The 22,905-nt window shown below is 43.5% G+C and overlaps 2 protein-coding genes and 1 non-coding gene across 4 annotated transcripts in view; 2 read left to right on the top strand and 1 right to left on the bottom strand.

Annotated features, from left to right (window-relative positions):
- Positions 1–491: 491 nt before the first annotated feature.
- RTF2 (replication termination factor 2) overlaps positions 492–22,905 on the top strand; it is a 31,677-nt gene continuing 9,263 nt past the window's right edge. For both annotated transcript variants that reach the window (XM_033094718.1, XM_033094717.1), the window contains exons 1-5: positions 492–657; positions 2,537–2,631; positions 3,370–3,463; positions 5,251–5,390; positions 8,409–8,487. In XM_033094718.1, coding sequence (XP_032950609.1) covers positions 589–657; positions 2,537–2,631; positions 3,370–3,463; positions 5,251–5,390; positions 8,409–8,487 — 477 coding nt within the window. In that variant the 5' untranslated portion in view covers positions 492–588. The remainder of the gene's footprint in view (positions 658–2,536; positions 2,632–3,369; positions 3,464–5,250; positions 5,391–8,408; positions 8,488–22,905) is intronic.
- LOC117015882 (beta-1,3-galactosyl-O-glycosyl-glycoprotein beta-1,6-N-acetylglucosaminyltransferase 7-like) lies at positions 14,669–21,648 on the bottom strand. The gene is made up of 3 exons (XM_033094719.1): positions 19,859–21,648; positions 19,285–19,380; positions 14,669–15,585 (listed from the first exon to the last, which is right to left on the bottom strand). The coding sequence occupies exons 1-3, from the start codon at positions 20,829–20,831 to the stop codon at positions 15,359–15,361; spliced, it is 1,296 nt and encodes a 431-aa protein (XP_032950610.1). The 5' UTR covers positions 20,832–21,648; the 3' UTR covers positions 14,669–15,358.
- On the top strand, positions 16,730–16,803 carry TRNAT-GGU (transfer RNA threonine (anticodon GGU)). The gene has a single exon. It is a non-coding gene; the product is annotated as a tRNA-Thr (tRNA).

Genomic DNA, 22,905 nt, shown 5'->3' with positions numbered 1-22,905 from the left:
TCTTACTCCCCCAGACTCGCCTATCACATCCCTTCACAGGATTTGCTGTGACTGCTTAGGTCACAGTTGGCGCTCAATAAAGATTCGTTTCTCCTTTTAAACACATAAGTGTTAGCTGAATAACAGTTTCCATTCAGACGCATCATTAATTCCATTAAGAGAATGCGGCCTTTTCCCTGAAGGCGCTCACAGCCTAGGGATGTAGATCCAGGGCCCACGAGCGGGGGGTGCTCGCGAGTCACCCCCACCCGCGCCGACCACGCCCCCGGCCATTAGGATTGTGCAGCAGAATTCCAGCGCCCGTCGCAAAGAGGAAGGGACCGGCCGCGGCCGGGGAGTTGGGGAAATCCTGGGTACCCTGCTCAGCGCTGGAGGACCCGCGAGCGCTGTGGCAGCCCACGCCGCGGGACCACGCCCAGAGCCTAGCGACGCTCTCCCTGGCAACCGGAGCTTGGCAACGGTCCCGCCCCGCTGCGACGTGACGGACGTGTGCGCCACAGCGGCGCGCCGGAAGTGACTGCAGCTGGCGCCAGAGGTCCCGGAAATTGATGCAGCTGGGGGCTGCTGCGGACTGACTCCCCGCTTGCGATGGGTTGCGACGGGGGGACAATCCCCAAGAGGCACGAACTCGTGAAGGGGCCCAAGAAGGTTGAGAAGGTCAGTGGCGTGGGCCTGGTGGGGACTGCGGATGGTGGGGCCCCCAGAGAGCGAGGGGAGGTGGGGGGCGGAGCCAGCGGGTTTCCAGACGTAGCTGCGCTTTTTGTCCCAGTCGGAGAACTCCAAATGAGCACCGATGTTCATAACGGACCTTTACTGAGTACTTGCTATTGCCAGTCACCCGGCAGTACCCTTCACACTGGGTACCTCGTGCCATTCGCACATCGGTGCACACGGTCGTCGTCCTCGCGTCTCAGACATGGAGGTGGAGGGGGAAGAGAGCAGGTTGTCGTCGCTGTAAGCAGCAGAGCCAGGATTCGAGGCCTGCCTGCCGTGGGTCCCAGTAAAGCGGAATGACTGCTGTTTATCGAGCTTTGTAGACACTAACGGCATTTTCTCGGGGAAGGCTTCCCCAAACGGCCGCTTGGCCCCCGAAAGATCAGGCCCTTCTCGTACCACCGTGTGCACTGCGTTCCTGGTTGGTTAATGTCGGTCTGAGGGGACAGGAAGCTGGTGGCCGCCTGTGACTCTTTCCCCTCTACGACTCCCACAGTTCCCAGCACCGTAAATACCGTCCAGTGAATAAATGAATTGAGTGAATAATTCCTAATTCGCACACGTAATTGATAAAATCGCATAGTAATACCTTTCCACGCTACTGACAGGGAAATTGAGTCAGTAGCATGACCAAGATCTCAGAACCCTTAGGTAATGAAGCCAAGATTCCCATACATTTATTCAGGATGTTGACGTTAGCACCAGTAATTACTTTTTAATACTAGAAGGCAAGGAAAGCACCTAATACGGTATTTCACTGGTGGCAGGTCTCTCAGTTCTCCACTACACTGTGAATTTTGATAAAAGCTGTTTATTTGAGCTGCCAACGTTTGGCTTTGGACCTGGGGAATGGATGGAAGAACAGTTGCAGTCGTGTGATTTTGTTTTTGTTTCGTTTTGTTAGAAATAATAGAGAGTAGTGATTAAAAGCATGGTCTCCAGAGCCAGCCGACTCTTCTCCTCGTTCCTTCATCTACTTGCTTTGTGACCTTAGACATGTAACCTAACCTCTTGGTGCCTCACTTTCCTCAACAACAAATGTGAAAATACTGAGAAATAGGGTTTTTATGAGGGCTAAAAAGAGCACATAAAAGAGTTTTCATGAGCACAGTGTCTGGCACACAGCGAACACTTAAGCAATTGTTGCTGCAAAAATTTAAGGACATTTTCTTCTAATTCTTTTTTTTTGTTTTCCTATTTCTTTTTACTTCCAAATGTGCCATCATGTTACATTATTCAGGTTTGGTATTTTCGGAGGGGGAAAGAGTGGGACGTGGAATATCATGTAGGTAAAAATATCATTTGATGGTTATGGAAGGTCTTCTATCTGGATTTTCATACTGTGGATAAGGGTTTGATGTGCCCCTAGTGAATAGTTCACTAAAAAAACACTTATGTTACAATTGGTGATTTTATAAAGAATTATACAGTCTTTGTGCTGACCTTTTTAAACAAAAAAGCCTATCTCTTCAATTCGTAGTCCTTAAATTCTGCTAAAACTTTGGAACCTTTCCCATTGTTGGAAATTAACCTGTACTGCTTGTTTTTTCTGGATGGCTTTCCTAACTTAAGATACGAATATTAATATTTATATATAGCTTGCCTAAGCAGTTTAATAACTTGATTCGTTGTAGGTGTCGTGTTTAGAGGGGACTTTTTTGACATAATATTGCTTACTTAGACTTTTTAAATCCCAGCTTCTTGTGTTACTGGTTTTTATTTTTTAAAAATCATAGTGTGATATTATTGAATAAGCCTTTATATGTAGAATTGTGGACTGTAATAGAGGTGAAAATTAATTGGAAGAATTTTTTTTCCTTAGGTTGACAAAGATGCTGAATTGGTGGCCCAATGGAACTATTGTGCTCTAAGTCAAGAAATACTAAGGCGCCCAATAGTCGCCTGTGAACTTGGCAGGTATGTTCCTTTACATAATCGAGACGAGTTTTTATTAAGTGATTTTTTTTTTTAAAGAATTTTAATTTGTAAGTACAGTTACTTACTCTTCAAATGTGAATTACCTCAAGCAAATTTGTGAAGCCTAGGTTATCATTCCCTGGCTCTGAACATGCTTCTACACTTTCCTATTCGGTTTGGTTTATTTAATCCATGGGTTGAAAACACAGCGGTTAACAGGAGTTAAGTTATAAGCATAAATGTATGAAGGAGCCATGAGGGGACAATAGGGAATGGTGGGGACTGGGGGAAACTGGCAAGTTCGTGTCCTATCTAAACAGGTAGCTGCTGCTCACTTCCAGCCAGTTGTTGCAGTTCAAGAATGTGGCCTAGTGATTCCAGAACTTCTGATTTATTTAATTTATTTATTTATTTTAAGGAAAAGTTGAAAATGTTTAGTTTTGTATTAAATTTCCCAATTTTAAAATCCTTGTTAAAATCGCATTCAAGCCCGCAGGCTGCCAGTTTGCAACCCTTGATTTAAAGTAGTTTCTTTATTTGAAAAAAAAATAATAAAATAAAGTAGTTTCTTTATTTGTATGATCTGGAAATAGTTGCGAGGACAACATTTACTTTTTTAGTAAGGTCGGGCATTTCTGCTACCAGATGTAAATGACCTTGGATTGTACTCAGTTGAGTCCTCCTTTGCACGAAGGGTAATTGTTGCCAGAATGTTTTGATTCATCCTTATTGTTACAGACTTTATAACAAAGATGCCGTCATTGAGTTTCTGTTGGACAAATCTTCTGGAAAGGCTCTGGGGAAGGCAGCCTCTCACATTAAAAGCATCAAGGTAAGACAGGTGATTCTGAAGTGCTCCGAGAGTCTCGGTGGTTACGGTTTATTTTATAGAATTCCTGTATATTATAGACAACTCAGATAGTTGGAATCCCATTCCCACCCAGCAAGCTCAAGGTGTGATTTGGGGCAGGTCATGTAAAGCTCAAGCCAGACGGCCCCACACCTGTGCTTCCTGCCTTACAATCTCTTATGATTTAATATGTGTGAAAAATATGTGTGAAAACTCGTAATTTAATATGTTTGAAAACTCTTAATGTGCTGTGCAAATGTTGGGAGTCATTATTTCTGTAGTTAAAACTCAGATACTTGAATTTTTTATTTGGAAGACACTTTCATAGAATTAGAGAATTAGAGGTAGATCACTGATAAATCATTGTGGGTATCTTCTACGCACTAGAAGTTCTGACTGGCCATTTTAGTTCTTTCATAAAAGTGGAAAAACAAGTTTTTTAGTTAAAGACATTGTTGAGAGGACAGAGTCTTTCAAATTTGGTCAATCGGAGAAAAATGAGAAAAGTAATGAAAAATTTGAGAACCATGAAGCTTGTCAAACACGTCACCTCATGCTTCCCAGAAATAACGCCTTGAGGCCACTTGGCTAGTTAGTGAGGCTTATACATCAGAACCAGAGCCCCTGATGCCCAGTCTGAGGCTTTGGGTTGATTTTTTATTTTGTTTTTTTCTTTTTTTTTCCTTCTCTTTCTTTTTATATATTTCATTATTATATTAGGCTTTTTGTTTGAATTCTTGGCATGATTATAGAATATAGGATATGTTCATTTCAGGCAAATTAGTAATTCTGAAACATAGCTAATGGTAGTGCTATACAAATAACTATGTTGATTTTTGTCATCTTTTACCTTGGGAAGAGAATCCATTCCTAAAAAACCCATGGTAGCATAATTATCTTCTCTCAGAAATGTGATTATCATTGAATTTTATTTATAAAGTTCTGGACTTAAAACACAGTATTCAGTGTAGGTGGTTGAACTTTTCACTTTAATGCAAAAAAAAAATAAAATAATAAACCTTCCAAGGAAATGAAAGGATTCAAACAAAGCATTGCAAATATATGAGATTGTCATTGCTGTCAAGTAATAGTCCACAAATACTCTGAACAGAGAACTTGATGAGACACACCCCAGATGGCTTTCCTTCTGAGTTATTCAGCTACTCTCCAGAATGGTGGAATCAAATGGTGTGGTTAACTCTGAAAAAATGCCTCAAATGCTAAAGTGGGGCTAAGTCATTCCTTGTAAAATTGAATTTTTGAAAACCTGAATGGCTGAATCTTGGAATATGTGTTCGCTGGCTAATAGTCTGCTTTTTAACGCATTAGACTGTGGCCTCAGATTTTACCGTCAATTCAACTGTTAAATAAACATGGATGGTTAGTAATCTGGAAGAGCCTCAGTGAGGATTCATCAGCAGAAAGAGAAAGTGTCCCTTTCTGGATGAAACTAATATAACGCTTTCTCTTAGTGGATTAATTAATTTTTCATGTCAGAACTTACTTTTCCTTAAATAGAAAAGTATTTGTAAAATAGAAATTAATTTATTTACTAGTCAGTAGATTTTAAAAATCTTGTTTTCTATCACAATTTGTGGCTTAATTTTATATCCATGTTAATTGGTGGTCAAAGGAAAGTAACTAGGAAGGAGAGGTTTGGTATGGGAAGGTCCTAGAAGAAGCATTTCTCTGTTGACTTAGGTGGTAATTAAGGATAAGAATGATCCATTTATAAAATGATTTCTTAAAATATTGATGGTTTTTCACAGAATGTGACAGAACTAAGGCTTTCTGATAATCCTGCCTGGGAAGGGGATAAAGGAAACACAAAAGGTGACAAACACGATGACCTCCAGCGAGCACGTTTCATCTGCCCAGTCGTGGGCTTGGAGATGAATGGCCGACACAGGTCCGTCTGGTTAAATAGTCCTGGTGCTGTTAAGACTTGTTCCCCAGCGTAACGATGACACCGACTTCCTTCAGGTGTCCTTGGGTTTGTACAGTGGCTTAGAAGCAGCAGTGCACATAACAAGACCACGTTCACGCTCTGTCAGCCATTAGTAATGTGGCGTCTGAGTCCACTCAATTTGTCGTCGTCCTTGTGTATTTGAGAGTAGGGCAACCTGAAGGGAAGGGGGATTTTAAAAATTGCTCATGTGGCACTTACGAAACTTGAGTTAGGTTGTTTGATCTCCTGTGAGAAAGAAAACAAAGGGCAAGTGTTTCCTATCAACCAAATCCCATTTCCTTATGATTGGTGAAAAGTATGCCGTGGAGAACGGTGTTACAGAATGTGTGGTTGGTTAGTCAGCTAAAGGCCCAGCTGATAATGACAACTGGCTTTGAATATGCAGCTAACAAATCCTCTGGCTAGAGCATCGGAAATCTGAAGGTTGAGATTTATACTGCAGATGTAAGTGACCTGTACATTTCTGCCTTCAAAAATATGAATGTTGAATAGGTTTGTAGGTGTCTTTTTATAGGATGTCTCACTACACCAAAGCTTTAAACTCTTTTCCCACCATTTAGAAATATCTTTCATAGTTGGTAGTCCAAAGTCATCTGGTATCTTCCAGAGTCATCTGGTATCTTCCATCTAACACACATTACTTGTTAAAAGGTAGTAATTAATTTTTATTATTTTCAATCAGGAAAGTAGGGGCAAAGCATCTCAAGTAAATAAAAACATTCATTGAGCTATTTACAACCACAGTTAATCCGGGAGCATTCCGCACATTTGTGTGCATCCGTTTACAGACATCAGTGTGCTGTATGTGACAACACACACCAGAGAGACTAACCACCGTGCTCTGACGTGGAATAACCTATGGCTTTATGGGTTTCAGGAGAAGGAAAACGGAGGCCCAAGGATTGTCCACTTTTAAAGATTACATTCTTCTTCAAATGTCTGAAATTAAATCATTTATGCCTCTCTCTTAAACTTGGCCATTTAGTAGTAATTATGTGAGGTGATGGATATTTTATTTAGCTAGATTGTGATCATTTCACCAAGTATACATATGTTAAATCAAGTTGTACGCCTTAATGTATACAATTCCTATTCATCAATTATACCTAAGAAAGCTGAAAAAAGGAAAATAAATAATAAAATAAAAAGCTAAAGTTCACCATTTAGGTCAAGCAGGAAATATTCTGGGGAGCCAGACTCTTGGACCTAACCCTCCCTTACCTGAGCCCGACACCCGCCAATATGCTTTCCGTCTCAACAGATTTGCATATTCTGGATATTTCATATAAATAGAAGCATATAGCATGTAACCTTTTGTGTCTGGCTTCCCACTTCTTTTTAAGAAAATCATGGTTCACCCCAAAAGAGGAATTTAGCAGAAACAAACTCATTTCTGGGTTCTTGCGTGGGAGTTACCTATAGCCCATGGCCCTGATGGTGGCTCCCCCTAGTTTTTCCTTTTCATTTGCTCTTCCCCCTTTCGCTTCCCAGTTAATTGGAGTTTGCCTCTTTCTGCTTTGTCCTCCTTCTGTTAATAGGGCCTTCACACTAGAAAATTGAGTTGTTTGTATATCTAGTAAAGTTTGTATAATAAAGACTTAAATATGTGAAAAAATAAAAATTAACTGCTAGTGTCATAAAAACATCCAACCTTTATTTCAAGACGAGCATAATTTCCTAAATTACTAATAATTAGTAAACATCCATAAAATAGGATTTTTGGGGGGGGTCCTAAACAGCCTTTAATGAATGGAGTACAAAATTAATAATTGGGTTTTGTTAGGCACTCTACAGTTGCTGTAATCCCTGGGGAATGGGAGAACCTTCCTGTTGTAGCCTTTTTAGAGGAGTGTGTAAAATAAACTGTGAAAGTGCTTTTTGCCCCTCCCCGCGTCCCAGCCTCCAGTGGTGGCATTATTAGTTGTTTGCTGTTTAATGCACCCCCACAAACCCTCCCAACACGAACACACCACACTTCCTTCTACCTCTGCAAATAGAAATATAAGTGAATGTGTATTCTTCCCACAGTCATGGAATCATGTTATACATATTTTGTAGCTTCTCTTTTTTTTCTACTTCTCTAATTTAAACACGTTTTATGCCCTTAAATAGAGATTTACCTTATTCTTTTTAATCACTGTGTGAGTATTCATAATTGATTTAACCGTTCCCCTATTGATGAACATTTAGGTGGTTTTTCTTGTTACAAGCACAGCTCCGTAAAGACACGTTTGTGCACTTGCAGCCTGTGAGCGTGTTTCTTTAGGAGAAATTCTAAAAAGTGATGCTTTCCTTGACACTGTCAGATTGTCTTTCTAAAATGTTACACTGTGTTCTCCCCACCCGCCAAATGTGCCTATTTCCTCAGGCAGTTTCCAACTGGATTCCTTCAGTCTCTTTCATTGTTGCCTGATAGGTAAAACATTATATGTCATTGTTTTGAAGGGCATGTCTTTAATTAACAGTTGAGTTTAAGCATCTATTGTATATGTTTTGGCCATTTGTATGTCTTTTGTGAACCACATGTTAATGTCCTCTGCCCATTTTTCTATTGTTTATTATTACTTCTTAAGACCTTTTTGTATATTCATTAACTCTGAATTGCATATATATTTAAAGTATTTTTTCCTGAGTTCCTATTCTGTCTTTTGACTTTTTATGTCTGTGGGGTTTTTTTAAAATGTAATTTATTTATTTTTATTTATAGGAGAGACTTTATTCCAAAGGCATATTGCATGGGGGTTAGAATGGGACTATGGCCTGTGTTTATGGTTTTAATTTATATATACATATTTAGGATGTACTTAATATTAATATTTTTCTTAATGGATCAAATGTAACCATTTTTCTTTGTGGTTCTTGGCCTTTGTGTAAACTAAACAAATGCTAATTGATAATGTGGGTAATAATTTTTAAATTGGTGTTTAACTCATTCTCCATGTTGGATTATTTCTCCAGGTTTTGTTTCCTGCGGTGCTGTGGGTGCGTGTTCTCTGAACGAGCTTTGAAAGAGATAAAAGCGGAAGTTTGTCACACAGTGAGTTGTTGACATATGTCATTTGTTCCTTCTCAGTAGCTGAGGAAATCAGATGGTTTAGGGTCCTTTCCTCCATGTGTCATTTCAACATCCTTCAATTCTTTCTGAAACATGCATCTAATTAGTTGTTTGTCTGCTTAAAACCCTTCCACACACTCAGACTCCTTCTTGTGACAGGTCCCTGCCTGCCTGCCCAGCTCAGGCCAAGCTCGGGCCACTCCCTAATGAGCCACTCTTTGTCCTGTGCCTTTGTTCCCTCTACCCTGACCTGCCAGCCTGGAGGGGTCCTTCCTGGGAACTTTAGTTCCAGAGCGATAACTTCCTCTGTGAACCCTTGTGCCAAACCTCCCCTCCCTGCTGGCCCCTGGGAGTTTTGTTAACTCATGGAGCTCATCAGAATGTAATTGGTGGTTATGTGATGATTTCACCACTGGACCATGAGGGTTTTTCCTTTCTTTTTTTCATAAGACTATTTTTTTTAGAGAAGTTTTAGGTTCACAGCAAAATTAAGAGGGAAGTAAGGGATTTCCCATATTCCCTCTGCCCCGCCCCCACACGCACAGCCTCCCCCACTGTCAGCCTGTCCACCAGAGTGGGACAGTTGACAAACCTATCCTGACATATCACCACATCACCCAAAGTCCCTCGTTTACACTCGGGCTCACTCTTGGGGGTGTACATTCTATGGTTTGGACTAATATATAATGATATGTATCCGTCCTAACAGTATCACACAAAGTACTTCCACTGCCTACAAATCCTCTGCTCCTCCTGGGAGTGTTTGAGAGCGGGGAGCAAGGCTTGTCCATCTCTCCACCCGAGGGCTTAATCCTCTCCTGGGCGTGTCGCATGTCCTCAGTAAATGTTCACATGTGTGAGCCAACAGTTGGTGTGAGACTCACCTGCTCAGCTCACATGAAGGAAATGCTGATGACTTGGCTTTGACGGTGCTGCCACCACCCGGAACGTTTGTGTCTTTGCTGTTTTGCTGGCCCATGAAAAGCCTGGCATTTAGTTTACTGCCAGGGATGTCAAGCGCTCCTAACTGTATTTTCACCCATATGAACTCTGCTTGGGTTTTGTTAGGCCTCCCTATACGGTATCTCCCTGCTGCAAATGATTTTTCAGTCACCAGCTTTTGTTGAGTACCTGTTAGGGGCCAGCCCCTTCCCCAGACACTGTGCGGTGGGATATTGTGGTAGGTCAGAGTGAGTCAGTCCTCTCTCTGAGACCCACGTTCCAGTTAGAGAAACACTCAAGTAACTGAGCAAGGCAGTATCAGTTGTGACAGATGCTAGGAAGGAAACAGAGGGTGACATACAAGAGGGAGAGAGGCCACCTTAGTGGTGGTTGGCAAAGGTAGCTCTGGAAGTTTGAGCAAAAGCTCAGAAGTAACAGAGGCCTTTGCTGGTTCAAGGAACAGAAAGTGTAGTGGAGGATGGGGACAGGAGAGAAGTAGATGAGATTGAAGGGTCAGGTATGGATCACTTCATGTAAGGCCCAGTGGCCACACTGGCGCTTGTGGGTTTTATTCTAAGAACAGTAGGAAGCCAGAAGGCAGCTTTAAGTTAGACCAGATGGACTTTAGTTTTAAAACAATCCCTCTATAAAAGAAGCTAGATATGGAGGAGGAAGCACTGGGTGATACCATTTACTGTGTTTCCCCGAAAAGAAGACCTAGCTGGACCATCAGCTCTAATGCGTCTTTTGGAGGAAAAATTAATATAAGACCCGGTCTTATTTTACTATAATATAAGACCGGGTGTAATATAATACAATAATTATAATATAATTATAATTATAATACCGGTTTTTATATTTTTGCTCCAAAAGATGCATTAGAGCTGCTGGTCTGACTAGGTCTTACTTTCGGGAAAACACGGGATTTGGGACTCAGAAACAATCAAAAGATAATTGGTGATAAAGAAGTCAGTTTGGGGAGAATATGAATAAAGCTATTATAGAATTTGGAATCCATCTCATTAAGCTTCTACAAAAGAAAGGAAGTTCAAAGAATGCATTCAGGAATTGATTTATGTCCTTTATTCACCAGCACTTATTATCTCTCCTGTATTAAAGGTGATTGATATACAGGTGTTCCCAGGGGGAACAGGATGTAGGTGACACACCCCTGTGCCTCAGGAGACTACAGTCCTGCAGGAATCCCACGTTACATGAAAGTCCCATTCGGCTTTGTTATTTGAGGCCAGTACCAGGTGGATGGGAAAGTTGTTACTGGAGTTCAGGGGCCGGGCACTCGTTCTGACTGCTGGTGGTTGGTGGCTTTATGAAGGAGGAGGCGTCTGTCCTCGGTCGTGAAGACAAAGCGTGGTTCTCGTCAGGCAGACTTTCGCAGAGATTGGGACAGCACTGGTGGGGGTAGGAGTGCTGGCCGGCTGGTGCCCAGACAGGACCCCAGACAGCCCTACGGACAGCACACAGGGATGTGGGGACGCCCACTTCAGCGCTCCTTCAAACCGTCTGCTTGCCGCAAGGAGAAAGTCTCCGTTCAGTCCTGGTATGTTTTTAGCACCTCTCTAACTCACTGAGCGCCTGAGAGGGTGGACCTGACGTTCAGAGCCTGGGCAGGCGGGGCTAGTGAGACTTGTTCTGTGTTCTCTGCCATCTTGACGGCAAGGGGTGCTGCTTTTGTATTTATAGTAGGACTTAACGTAAATGTAAGTAGAAACAATGGTAGATTGAAAGAAAAATGTTAAGATACTGACAGTACATTCGGGGGATGCCTGAAGTTCATGAGATGCTGTTAGAAGTGATGGTGGGTACGTCGTCGGGGAGGGGAGGGGGATGTTGGGGTGGGGAGGAGAGCAGCAGCCGAGTTCACGGGGAGGAAGTGGCCCGGGCAGCCTGCAAGGTGGAGGCACAGGGCGCAGTCACAGCGCGGGCTGGCCAGGACCGAGGGGCGGGGGCATGGGAGCAGGGAGAGGCCAGAGAGGAGAGGCGACTGGGCAGCGGAAACTTCGAGTGTCAGACTGAGGAGCCATTGCTGCCTTCGGGAGCACGACTGTGTGGACTTGTGCAGAATGGACAGAGAAAAGACTGAACGAGAGCAGTCTTACCTGCTCTCAGCAGTCTTACCTTTCATACCTGACAGCAGGTATGAAAAAGGAGCCTGTGTGAAAAGCATGTACAGGAGCAAGAACTCAGCTGGCGTGGGATTCCACGGGGCGCGACAGGCCCAGTGCAAATGTTCTGTGTTCAGATGTGTGTGTGTTTTAGCAAATAGTATTAGGATGTTGTTTAAGTGTTAGATGCAATCGTGCGTACACTCAGGATGTCTACTTGAAAGAATGTAAATATGAGAAGCTGGGAAATGCAAGCAGAAATTTATTACAGAAGCCAAATGTCCTAAATCGATGGTTCCCACACTAGAGTATGCTTTAAAATCACCACAGTAGTTGGTTACATTTCCATTCCCCATCTCAGACGCATGAAATCAAAATCTTGAGGGTGACTGTGGACCCCCATGGAGTTCTGATTTTATGTAAGAGTTCCCAGAATGGGCTGTCGGGTTTGGGGGACTCACTGATCCAGAACAGTGGAACTTTTGTCCTACCCATAATGGTGACCATCTCTTAGATTGGTGAGCCATTTTCCTTTGCATTGGCTAACCTCAACCATCATATTAGTAACCATGTCGACAAACATGCATAACAGAGCTTTACAGAGAAGGTGATTTTATGTCATGGAAACGCGCTATTTTGAGAGAACTCTGCAGTCATTTTGCTGGTGCTTGGGAAATTTTGCTGAGCGCTTGCAAACGTTTGAAAGGCTGTACCTTGAGCACTTCAAGGGAAGGAAAGGAAGCAGCGGAAAGGGGAACCGACTGTGTCAGGGTTGCATAAGGAGAAGCAGAGACCAGATGACGACCAGGAGCACGGCTCCTGTCTGCTAGTAGGGGTCACCGTGGCTGTCGAGACCCCCTGCAGGCGAGGCAGGACCCTGGCTGTAATTTAGCAATATCTCAGGGAGGAAATTTCCTTAAAAATAAATCTGTTGTCAGAAAAGCAAGATAGTAAGCACTTTTCACTTACATAATCTACATAAAAATTGCCTTTGCTTAGCTAGATTGAATACTCTACGTATTAGTTTGCTACGGTTGCCATAACAAGGTACCACAAACTGGGTGATTTAACAGAAATTTACTATCTCATGGTTCTGGAGACTGGAAATCCGAAATCACGGTGTCAGCAGGGCTGGCTCCTTCTGTGGGCTGTGATAGAGTCTGTTCCAGGCCTCTCCCTGACTGGTACATGGCTGTCTTCTCTCTGTCTTTTCATAGGCCTTTCCTCCGTGGACTCTCTCTCTGTCCAAATTTCCCCTTTTTATAAGGACACCAGTCATGTTGGATTAGAGCCCACCCTGGTGACTGCAGCTTAACTAATGACCTCTGTAGTGACCTCATTTCCAAAGGTCACATTCTGACGTACTGGGGTTATGACTTCAACATCTGGGGGGGCACACAATTCAACCAACAACACTGTACAGTATCATAGAGCATGGGAGATTCACTGGCACACTTGAGTAAGTCATTCATTCACTCATTCATTCAACCAGGATTGAGAGCCTGTTATGGCTCACATACCAGTGCTGGCTTGGGAGTATCACTTCACCTGTCTGGGCTTTAGATTCTAATATATAAAATGAAGGAAGTAGAGTAAATTCTCGGACGCTTTCCTTTTAGACCCAAATTCCAAACAATAACATTTTTAAATGAGGAAGAAAACTAAATGACAAATTGGTATACTGTTATCAGGAACCAAACTCACGCTGCTAATTTAAAGTCTCACGTTTAGTAATACTAAGTGTATTAGTCAAGCTTGGCTAACTGCTGTGACAAACGGTAACACAGTGAAAGTTCCTGATTGGCCAGCTTTCTTCTAAGGGACACTCAAGGACTCAGGCTCCTGCTGTCTTGTAGCGCTGACCTCCTCTGGTTTTTGGAGTATTCTCCATTAAATTGACTGATGGGGACAGAGAAGGGAACATCCAGCTTAGGAAGTTTTTATGAGCCTGGCCTGGGCTTGATGGTCATCACTTCTGCTCACATTCCATTGGCCAGAACTCAGTCATGTGGCCACACCTAACTGCAAGGGAGCCTTGGAAATGTAGTCTGGCTGGATGCCCAGGAAGACGAGGTGAAGACCTGCCATTTCTGCCAACTCTGCCAAAAGAATGATGGCACAGTTCCAGGAACTGTAGTCTATTGTGACAGTGTGAACGACGTGAGGTAAAGCCACAGTGTCAAAGTCTAAAATATTTTCTTTCGTTTTTTAGGTAATGTCTGAAATTTAGTGACATCAATGTCATAAGTACAATGTCAGGAACCTCTAATATTTGGGGTATGCATTTTCTCTCCTTTTCACTCTGTAGTTCTATCTACATTTGGCTTTTCAGTTCACTAGAAGAGACTTGGGGATTTGAAATAACTCTGGTTTTGTGTTCTAAAATACATGCACAGTGTGCACCTTTGATTTCGTAAACAGGGTCCAAAGAGAGGTAGTTGCTAGGTTTTTTGTGTTTTCAATGTAAACAAATCACTAGCCAAAAAATTAATTGTATTCCCCACTGTGTTCCTTCCTTCCTGTAATCAGCAGCAGCACATTGGCGTGATTACAGGTGGCAGAATAAATGATGTGCTTGTTACTCAAAGCATGACCCATGGTCCTGCAGCGTTGGCGTCACCTGGGAGGGTTTGTTTTCTCTCTTTAAGACAGGCAGCCTCCCCACCCCTCCCCCGACCTGCAGAATCAGAATCTGCATTTTTCCAAGACCCCACAGGATTCGTGTGCACAGTCCAGTTTGAGGAGCACTGATCTAGATTCTAGAGGTGATCAGTAGCGTTTGACTTGCTAGCTTTCTGGCTTCATTTTTTTGGTCTTTGTAGTAGGCGAGTGGGGTATGTGGATGTTTTAAACTCACAAATAAAACAAAAATGTACACCCATACTGTTGGGTTTTTTGTTTGTTCTTGTTTTTTGAGTTCTTTTCATGGGTGAGAGGTGGAGTGGAAAGGGGTGAAAATAAATTAGGGAAGGGGAATATCTTCAAAAGTGGTTGGCAAATTCTAATTTTCAGGCTCTGGCTTCCAGGTTATTTTAGCTTTCTGCCATCTTTATGGCCTTTGTGAATATTAAGGCTGGGAAATTGCATAATACCCAGCACAGGCAGCCTTAGACTTTCACATGTAAAAGAAAAATCTAATAGAACAGTTGAACAGTACACTGTGCATGTTAGCAAGAAGCCTCTGTGCCCAGAAAACTAGAGAAATTATCTCAAGATTCTCGTTAATACATCGCCTTTACGATACAGTCCATAGCAGTTTATTTCAGACATGGTTTACATGGGATTTAATTGTGTTTTTTTACTTCACAAGTGAACACAGTGAGAGCCCGACTCAGGGCGGAGCGAGCCGCAGCTTCTTGTCGTCGGTTCTGGTGCTCACGGAGGCGGCTGCTGTATCTTGGCCTCCCGGGCCTGTCCCATGGCTCCCAGCTTCCCCCTCCACCGCTCCAAACAAGCTGTGTTCTTATTCTCACCTGAGCCTGGATCGAAGCGTTTGAAGGATCTCCATTTTCAGCAGCTGTTTACTGAAGCAGGCAGCCCTGCAGGGAGCTTATCTGTGTCCCCAGCAGTACCTTGAGATTCTTTTCCTCTCATGATTTCTTTCTCAAAGCGATAGAAGTGGCCTTTAATCAGTAGCAAAGTGTTGTCAATAGCATTTTTCTCAATTCATTATAGGACTAACTTGTATCAAAGAATCATTTTCCCATCTTCTTTGGTTGAATGTTCTCTTAAGTCAAGGAAACAGTATGATACCAGTAAGAAAGCAAACCCTCCTTACAACGTCCAGCTCAGCCGTTCAGTTTCACATCAAAATGAGTCTGCTGTGGAAACCGCCAGTGTGGCTCCACAGAAACCTCTGCCTGCCGCAGCACTCTAAGTCTGTGCCACCTCTCCAGACACGTGACCACAAGAGGGTCTGTTGAGGAGTCGAATTTGCTGGCAAACAGAGAAGGCGATTGAATGATCCACGGCAAGTCTCCTGGACCATATACACAGCTCTCCCGGACATAACGGCCTGCAAAAAGAAACCCCAAGACTTAGCTGCCTTTGTTCCCTTGTCAGTTTCCATTCACATAAAAAAAAGTGACCCCCTTCTTCTGAAGTCATCTGGGAGGCGTCTTCGCTCCCCAGGCGTTCAGATCACATATGATTTCCACGATTGCTCGGGTGAGCTTTTATGTTGGATTTTGAATTTACGATGGAAGGGAAGTTTTCATTCTTTTTGTCAGTGCTCTCCAAAATATTGAACGACTACTTTAGGTGACTACGGTGAAATTTTAGCTAGTCATGAACCCAAGGGAGATGTAACAACATTCATTTGCCTGCTGAAATCTAAATTCTGATAGCTTCTGTTTTACGTTCCATGAACTTTTAAGCCTTTTCCTGGGTTGTGGGTAGTTCGTAAGAATTGGCATTGATTTTAATAAGTCATTACTTCAGCCCCTTATTGGTTTTGCAGAGTGAGTGTTCGATATAAATGGATTGAAATGGGAATTACAGTAGAAGCCCGTGCTGATTGGATTCCTTCGAGGTGAACTCAGTAGCACGTTTTATGTGCCTGACACTGTGCTGGGCTCCTCCGCTCTTATGCTCCCACCGACACTGAGATGGTCCTGTCATCACCTTCAGTTTGAGGACAAGTGAGTTTTCAGCTTGTTTGCGAGAGAAAGTTCTGTCCATCTTGGAGACCTTCCTCTTTGCTCAGCTCTCTCCCCGTGCCAACCCACTCATTTTAGTTCTAAAAACCTATCTTAAGGAGATACTATTTTTAGAAAGGGATGTAACTGCATGCACAGAAATGTCCAGTAAGACTGAAATAATCAGAAAGAACCTTCCCCATACTGAGCAAGTATTCATTGAATAAAGGGCCTAGAACTGGGACGTAGTAAGTATCGTGTAAATGGCAGCTGTTATCATGGATGACAGACATTCTTGGTACAATGTCAATAGACTTCCATCTAACCAGCTGAAAAGTGTAAATACGAACACAGCACTGTGAAAAGCTTAGGACACGGAGAAGAAGGAATCGTGGCCCTTGATTACAACTGGATAACTGATTTTTGTACACATGGTTCAAACTGGAAGGGAACACAAACAGATGGGATGTTTTCAGAGTTGTGTTAATTCTTTTTGATAATTAAAAGTAAACTCTGTGGGGTGGCCAGTTAGCTCAGTTGGTTAGAGCGTGGTGCTGGTAGCACCAAGATTGCTGGTTCGATCCCCGCATCGGCCACTGTGAGCTGTGCCCTCCTTAAAAAAAAAAAAAAAAATTTTTTTTAAATAAATAAATGCTTTGTTGCTGATAATAATGGATGGCTGTCACTCTGCATACAGAACAAGGCTGTAAGCTTGCCCATTGGAGGGTGCCTGGTGGCTACATCTGATTTGAGACCCAGCTCTGCCAGCTCTGTGCCACTTCCTGTGACCTTGGGAGTGACCTCACCTCTCTGAGCCCGGGGTTCTTCATCGGTAGAGCGTGACTAATAATAGTTTCTGCCTGAGAATCATTGTGAGGATTGACTGCAGGCCCGGAGCCAGGCTCCGGGAGGGTTTCCTGCACTGTCCCTACCACAGGGCTCGGCCGAAGGTGGGGCTGACGAACCTCTGGTTACAGCCGGCCAGGTTCCTTGCTGTGCTAGGTGATCAGCTTACACACTGACGCTGGGGGCCAAGAACTTGCCCAAGTGTTTACTTTCAGGGGAATGATGTTTTTTAAGTTTACATAACTAGGTCTTTTTGCAAACATTGAAATACTCAGGTTGCCACTATAATAATTCTGAATCATTATTATTATTGGTGGCAATAGTCCTTCGTGACTTTCCATAGCATTTGTGCACCTAAGGGAATGACATTTTCAGGAAGAGTCTGAGTTCCCTCCTTTTCTGAGCATTTATTTATTTACTGGTCTTGTCAGTCCCGTGAATATTGGCAATGAGCTCCCTCCTGCTTTCTAAGAAAGACCAAGGCTGTTTGTTAGCCTTCTGTTTTAACTGTCACCTTCTTACTATGTGAATATCTCCCTAACTGAATCCTTGCTACGTTTTTAAAAGTACTAGAAATGATTCCAGCCCTCTGACCTGGTACCTGTCAGGGGGATGGCTGTACATGTGGCTGCAGGACTTGCCCGTCTTTGAACTATTCTGGTATTAGATTTTACATTTTTGATTCATCTGCAGCCTGTTTCTTTTAGGTCAGTCTTCTAAAAGCTCAAAAACTGGGTGAACCTAGTTTCTTTTGCATATCTGATGTACTCTATTCAAACGGGAAGACCATACCAAATGCACCATTCAGAGAGGTTACTGTGTGTCTGCGGCGTTGGGAGTGTCCCTGGAGACGGGACACTCTGCGGGGGCCGCCTTCACACGCGGACTTGCTCTGGTCTCCCTGCCTTCTCTTCCCACGTGAGTTACAACCCCATAACTGTCAGGCAGCCCTGCTGGCTTCATTCAGTTGGTGCTGTAAGTTGTTCATCATCTTTTCTCTGCCCGAGACTGACTGCTCCTCTCAAGCAGCCGTCTTCATACTGGGGACTTGGGGGCGCAGGGAGAGTAGGCCCGAATAGCTAGCTCCACAAGAAGCCAAGTTCTAGCTTTCCAACTCCATAGGTAGTTTCCCCAAAACTGATGTGCCTGAGAACTCTCTGCAGTCATCCATTTCTCTTCCACGCTCTTGGCAGAAGAGGGACCCAGCTCTCTCCCACCCCAGATCTTGCTTTTGTCTGTTGCCCTGGTAGCTAACCTCCGGGGCACCAGGCAAAGGGGCAACAGAATTCACGGCTCCTCAGGGAGAATCAGCTGAGGGCAAAGCAGAAAGCCCTTCCTTGAGCCAGAACTGCTTACGAACTTGGCGGGGGAGGGGGCTCTGTGCTTTATATTTAAGCTTCACTGCAAGAAGATTGCTACGGGGATGCAGAGGCAAACATTTATTTAATCAAAAAACGAAGTCTCGCTTTTTCAGAAAGAAGGTTAGTCTTTGGCTTGATGACCTTGGCCATGGGGTCCACCTGTCAGATCATGTGACAGAGGTTGCCCATAAATTGAATGAGCTCAGTTAAATCTGTAGCTCCAAGATTCTGATGAAAAACTATTCAGAACGTATATACAGTGTATAGTAGGTGGGAAGACACACCCGTTAAACCTGTAATAAGGTCTTTTTCCAGTTTCTTCTAAGGAGCGTGCAAGCAGAACAGGAGTGAAGCCCGTTGCTCTCGAGCAGCATGGCAGACTTTCTGTAAAGGGCCGGAGGGGGAATATGTTTGGCTTTGTGGTCAGGGTCTGCCCTCTGGTGTCATAAACAGCACAGTAAGTGAATGGGCATGGCTGTGTTCCATAAAACTTTCTTCGTACAAACACGCACAGGGAGCCTGTCAGTGATAGTTGGCCTGTGTTTATTCAGTTTCCTATTTTAATAGAGAGACCGGGGGAGACACAGAGTCATTTTTAAAAGATATTTAAGTTTGAATTCTAGGAACAGGTAGAAAAAGCCAGGTAGCTCATGTATTTTTATCTTAAAACTTTAAAAGTTGCAGCCCTGTTGTATGTTCACTTTGTGAACATGTATCAACCTGAATACTTATGATTTTTGTGCACCGTTATACTTAAAAGTTTTCAAAAATTGACACCTTGCCAATTGGATTGTCACTAATTACAGAGTACTTTCACTGTGACCGAGGCAGCAGTTGTATGGGGAGTTTTTTTGTTCGTTTCGTGTTTACCTTTACATCCGTCGTGAACACGTCCCTCCTCGTTTCTCCATTTAGTGGCTCGCACGTCACCTTCCCAGCCAGCATTCGCTGTGGCACCTGGAGCATCTGGGGAGGAATGGAGGGCGGACAAGCGTGAGGTGTGAGGTCCAGCTTCTCAGTTCTTTTAGTTCAGGTCTCCCTGAGATGGAAATGCCGTTATTTCCATTCCTCCAGATACAATAACAGAAGAGCCCCCAGCACAATGCCTGGCACTGTATGTTTATTAAGTGAACGAAGAAATGAAGAACTCTCCAAATATTTGCGCTTAGACTTTTCAAAAGGCCCTGTTTGAGGAGATACAAAATGCTTCTTTCTGGAGAGGGAACAAAAGCAGCCAGGTTGGTTTGGGAACTTGGCGCTCTGTCAGCCAGCCTTGCACCCCTGAAATCAAAGACCCTCTTTTCCTCCCCAAGTGGAAAGTCTTGCAAAATACAGAGTTATTTACAGGCCATATAGCAGAGCTGAACTAGAACCTTCAGTTAGGATTTAACTCCTGTTGTTGCCGCCTATCTGAACACACCCCAGATTGCTGGTTCGTCATTACCTTTTAGTCGGTTCAGAGTCACCCAGTAATGTCGCTCTGGGCTGTGCATGTCTTTGGACCACTGAAGCATGTCTTTTGCACGGATGTCTGTCAGTACAAACTGTACAAACTTCCTCGTTAGTACGTAGTAAGCGCTTCCAAAATAAATTGTTAAGTTATGGGGTGGATCAGCTTTGAATATTTTATTTGGAGACACATAGCTATTTCCTTCAGGGCTGAATTCGGGATGGCTTGGACTGGCCTTGGATCTCCTGTTTCCTTGTTGAATTACCCCAGGAGTGATATTTTTGTCACTCCATTTGCTTCTGATGTAGTGTATGATTTCTTTGTTGGTTTTGATTGGAAAGTCCTGTCCACAAAGATTAATGACATAGTGCCATTGAAATGTGGAATGGACTAGATCTTTCATACAGTTAATATCTGCCTGTAGTCTTGTAAAGCCCATATTAGGCACCTTCTCTCTCTTCGATGAAATGAAAATATTTTCAAAACAGTTAAGCAGGGTTTGCACAGCAGCTTTGTACTTCTTTGGGGCCTTTTCATCAACGTGAATACAATAAACATTTTGAGGTACATAAATAGCTCTGAGAAGCTGCACAAACATGGCCAGCTCCTTCGGAACAGTTATTATATATGCCAACGAGAAATGGGTCTCTTCGGCAGACAGAGGGCGGGATATGAAATGCAGCGCCTGGGAAACCCTGGAGCAATTTCCTGGGGTGTGTAAGGGAGTGAGTATTTCTGGTCCATGAGCGTTGTTACAGAATTTTGCAATTTGGGGGGCTGCCCCTTTCCCTTCAAATAAAGCTGAGCACAGTTCATCTGGATAAAAGCCGCATTCCACTATTGCCGGATAGATGGGCTCCTCCTCTGGCCCCTTGTGAGTTGGGTTCCTTAAATAGAGAAAAATGGAGGTGATGCAAATGGCCGCACACACCAGAAGGCCGGGCTTTGTGGCTCGCAGCGGGCTCATGTTGTAGCTTCAGGCTTCTTGTCACCGTGGTCTGAAAGTTTTTTCTCTGAGCTTCCTGAAAGAACAGCAGATAGAATTTAGGATGCTGTAACCACCCTCCAACTTTACTGAAGTACACATATTTAAGTGTGTGATTTGGTCAGTTTTTGTGTATGTGTGCACCCGGGAAACTGTCACCGGAGCCAAGGTAGCAAGCATGTGCCTGACCCCTACGCGTGTTCTGTGCCGCTCTCACTCCATCCTCCTTCCACCCTCGTCTCTGGGCAATCACTGACAGCTCTCCGGCTCTCTGGATCCGTTGGCATATTCTGTAATTTTATGTAATGGGATCATGCACTGTGTACTTTCTGCCTGGCTTTTTTCACCTAATGATTTTGAGATCCATCCACATCATTGCATTCCTCACCACTTCATTCCTTCTTATTCTGAGCAGTATTCCATCATACGGACAAGCCACAGTCTGCTCGTCCCTGCACCTGTTAGTGGACACTGCCGTTGCCCGTTTTAGGAAATTACAAGATACTGTCAGCATTTGTGCACAAGTCCTTTGTACCGACCTGTGGTTTTATTTCTCTGGGGGTAGATACCAGATTGGAATGGCTGGCTCACAGATACGTGTACGTTTAACTGCCTGAGACTGCCAGCTAGTTTTGCAAAGTGGCTGTACCATTTACACTCCGCCAGCAACATCTGAGAGCGCCAGTTTACAGGAACTTGGTTTGGCTCAGGAAATGTTTGTTTGATTGCCCCAAACGTAAAACATGATGGCATAATTTTAAAGACTGTTTCATAAATTATGTCATGTTTTTATAAACAAAGCCATTGTTCAAATGTACACATTTCACATTTGGTCTCTAAAATAACAGAATCTTTTTTATATCATAAAAATGTTTTATAAAAATAGAAATTCAGTAGGAAGGAAATACCTTCTTGAAGTAAAAATAAAGCTTTTAACTTTTTCTTTTGAGAATTTTGGTTAAAGGTAAACCATGTACTGTAGCCTGTTATACTTCTCCTGTACTGTAGCTTCAATATGGGAGGAGGTTTGGGAGGGTTTGGGGTTTGTTGTCTTGGTTTTTGTTTTGAATCCTGTGGTCAAAGGAAAGCATTCTGGTCCCATCACAAATGTTAGCCCCACTTCGCTGACAGATTGCGCCCCATGTAATCCCCGGAGCCTGGGGACTGGCTATTCTCCGTAGCTTATATAATTAAATGAAGCCCAGTCTCGTGTATGACCCACTGTACTTTGGGCTGAGTGTTTTTCCCTCCCTCGCACAGCAACAGCCACGTGAGCTTGCTGCCTTTCTACTTCTGTTCTGTCAGTGCCATGTCCACAGTTGCCCCACAATGAAATTTTCCCTCCGGCTCAGGTTCACTTTATCGTTTAGAAATCGGCATCTGTGGGAACTCGGGTCACCAGTGGTTTAGCTTTATTGTCACAGTTTCACACAAGTTTATCAAGGTGGTCCCGCCAGCCTTGGGTATGAAGCCTGGGAGACTCCCGTGCTGTTGAATGTAAAAACGAGGTTCTTGCTGTTGCTTTAATACAACACCCGGTGGATGATGGGAAATTCCCACGGGAGCCAACTCCGTAGGGCCGGGCAGGCTCTCCTTTGGAAGGAGTGACGAGCACCGCTTTCAGTTCTGCACATTTCCTGGCCTTGATTCCTGGTGATTTGTTGTTGTCGTTTCTATATTGTGAAGTCCACTTCGTAGCCATAGTGAACATGGAGGTGTTAAACGTGTGACTTCTTATCAGTCAGCTAATTTCCAAGAAATGTACGGGGTCTTTTCCAAGTGTGGGCAAATATGCAGCTGCTAGACAAGTAGTCGCGCCGGGTTTTGAGCCACTTTTTTCCTCCACGAAAAGTTACATGGGAAGTACTTTTTCTATTTTAAAGGCTTTAGAAAGAGTGGCAGTCGTCCTTGGGTTTTCTGGAGCAGATGAAAAGTTCTTTGTCCAGACCAGACGCGTTTTTCCCATTCCGGAGTCCTGTTTCCTCATGTATTACTGAAATCCCAAATGGTTTCTAACACTGTTATTTTCAAGGTGTGTGAGAGAGCGTCTGAAGGC

The sequence above is a fragment of the Rhinolophus ferrumequinum genome, chromosome 23 (assembly GCF_004115265.2).
Source record: "Rhinolophus ferrumequinum isolate MPI-CBG mRhiFer1 chromosome 23, mRhiFer1_v1.p, whole genome shotgun sequence".
Classification (NCBI taxonomy): domain Eukaryota; kingdom Metazoa; phylum Chordata; class Mammalia; order Chiroptera; family Rhinolophidae; genus Rhinolophus; species Rhinolophus ferrumequinum.
The sequence above is the reverse complement of the archived record's forward strand: the minus strand, read 5'-3'. Positions and strand labels throughout refer to the sequence as shown.

Bases quoted from the DNA above. Each gene is read 5' to 3' on its own strand.
- LOC117015882 (XM_033094719.1), bottom strand. From the start codon at position 20,831: ATGAGCCCGCTGCGAGCCACAAAGCCCGGCCTTCTGGTGTGTGCGGCC. The intron at 19,381-19,858 runs GTAATGACGAAC...ATTCCTCCCCAG, and splicing joins GACTCTGAACCGACTAAAAG to ATGCTCCAGGTGCCACAGCG. The intron at 15,586-19,284 runs GTAAACACGAAA...TTCTTTTTGCAG, and splicing joins TGTTCACGACGGATGTAAAG to GCCGTTATGTCCGGGAGAGC.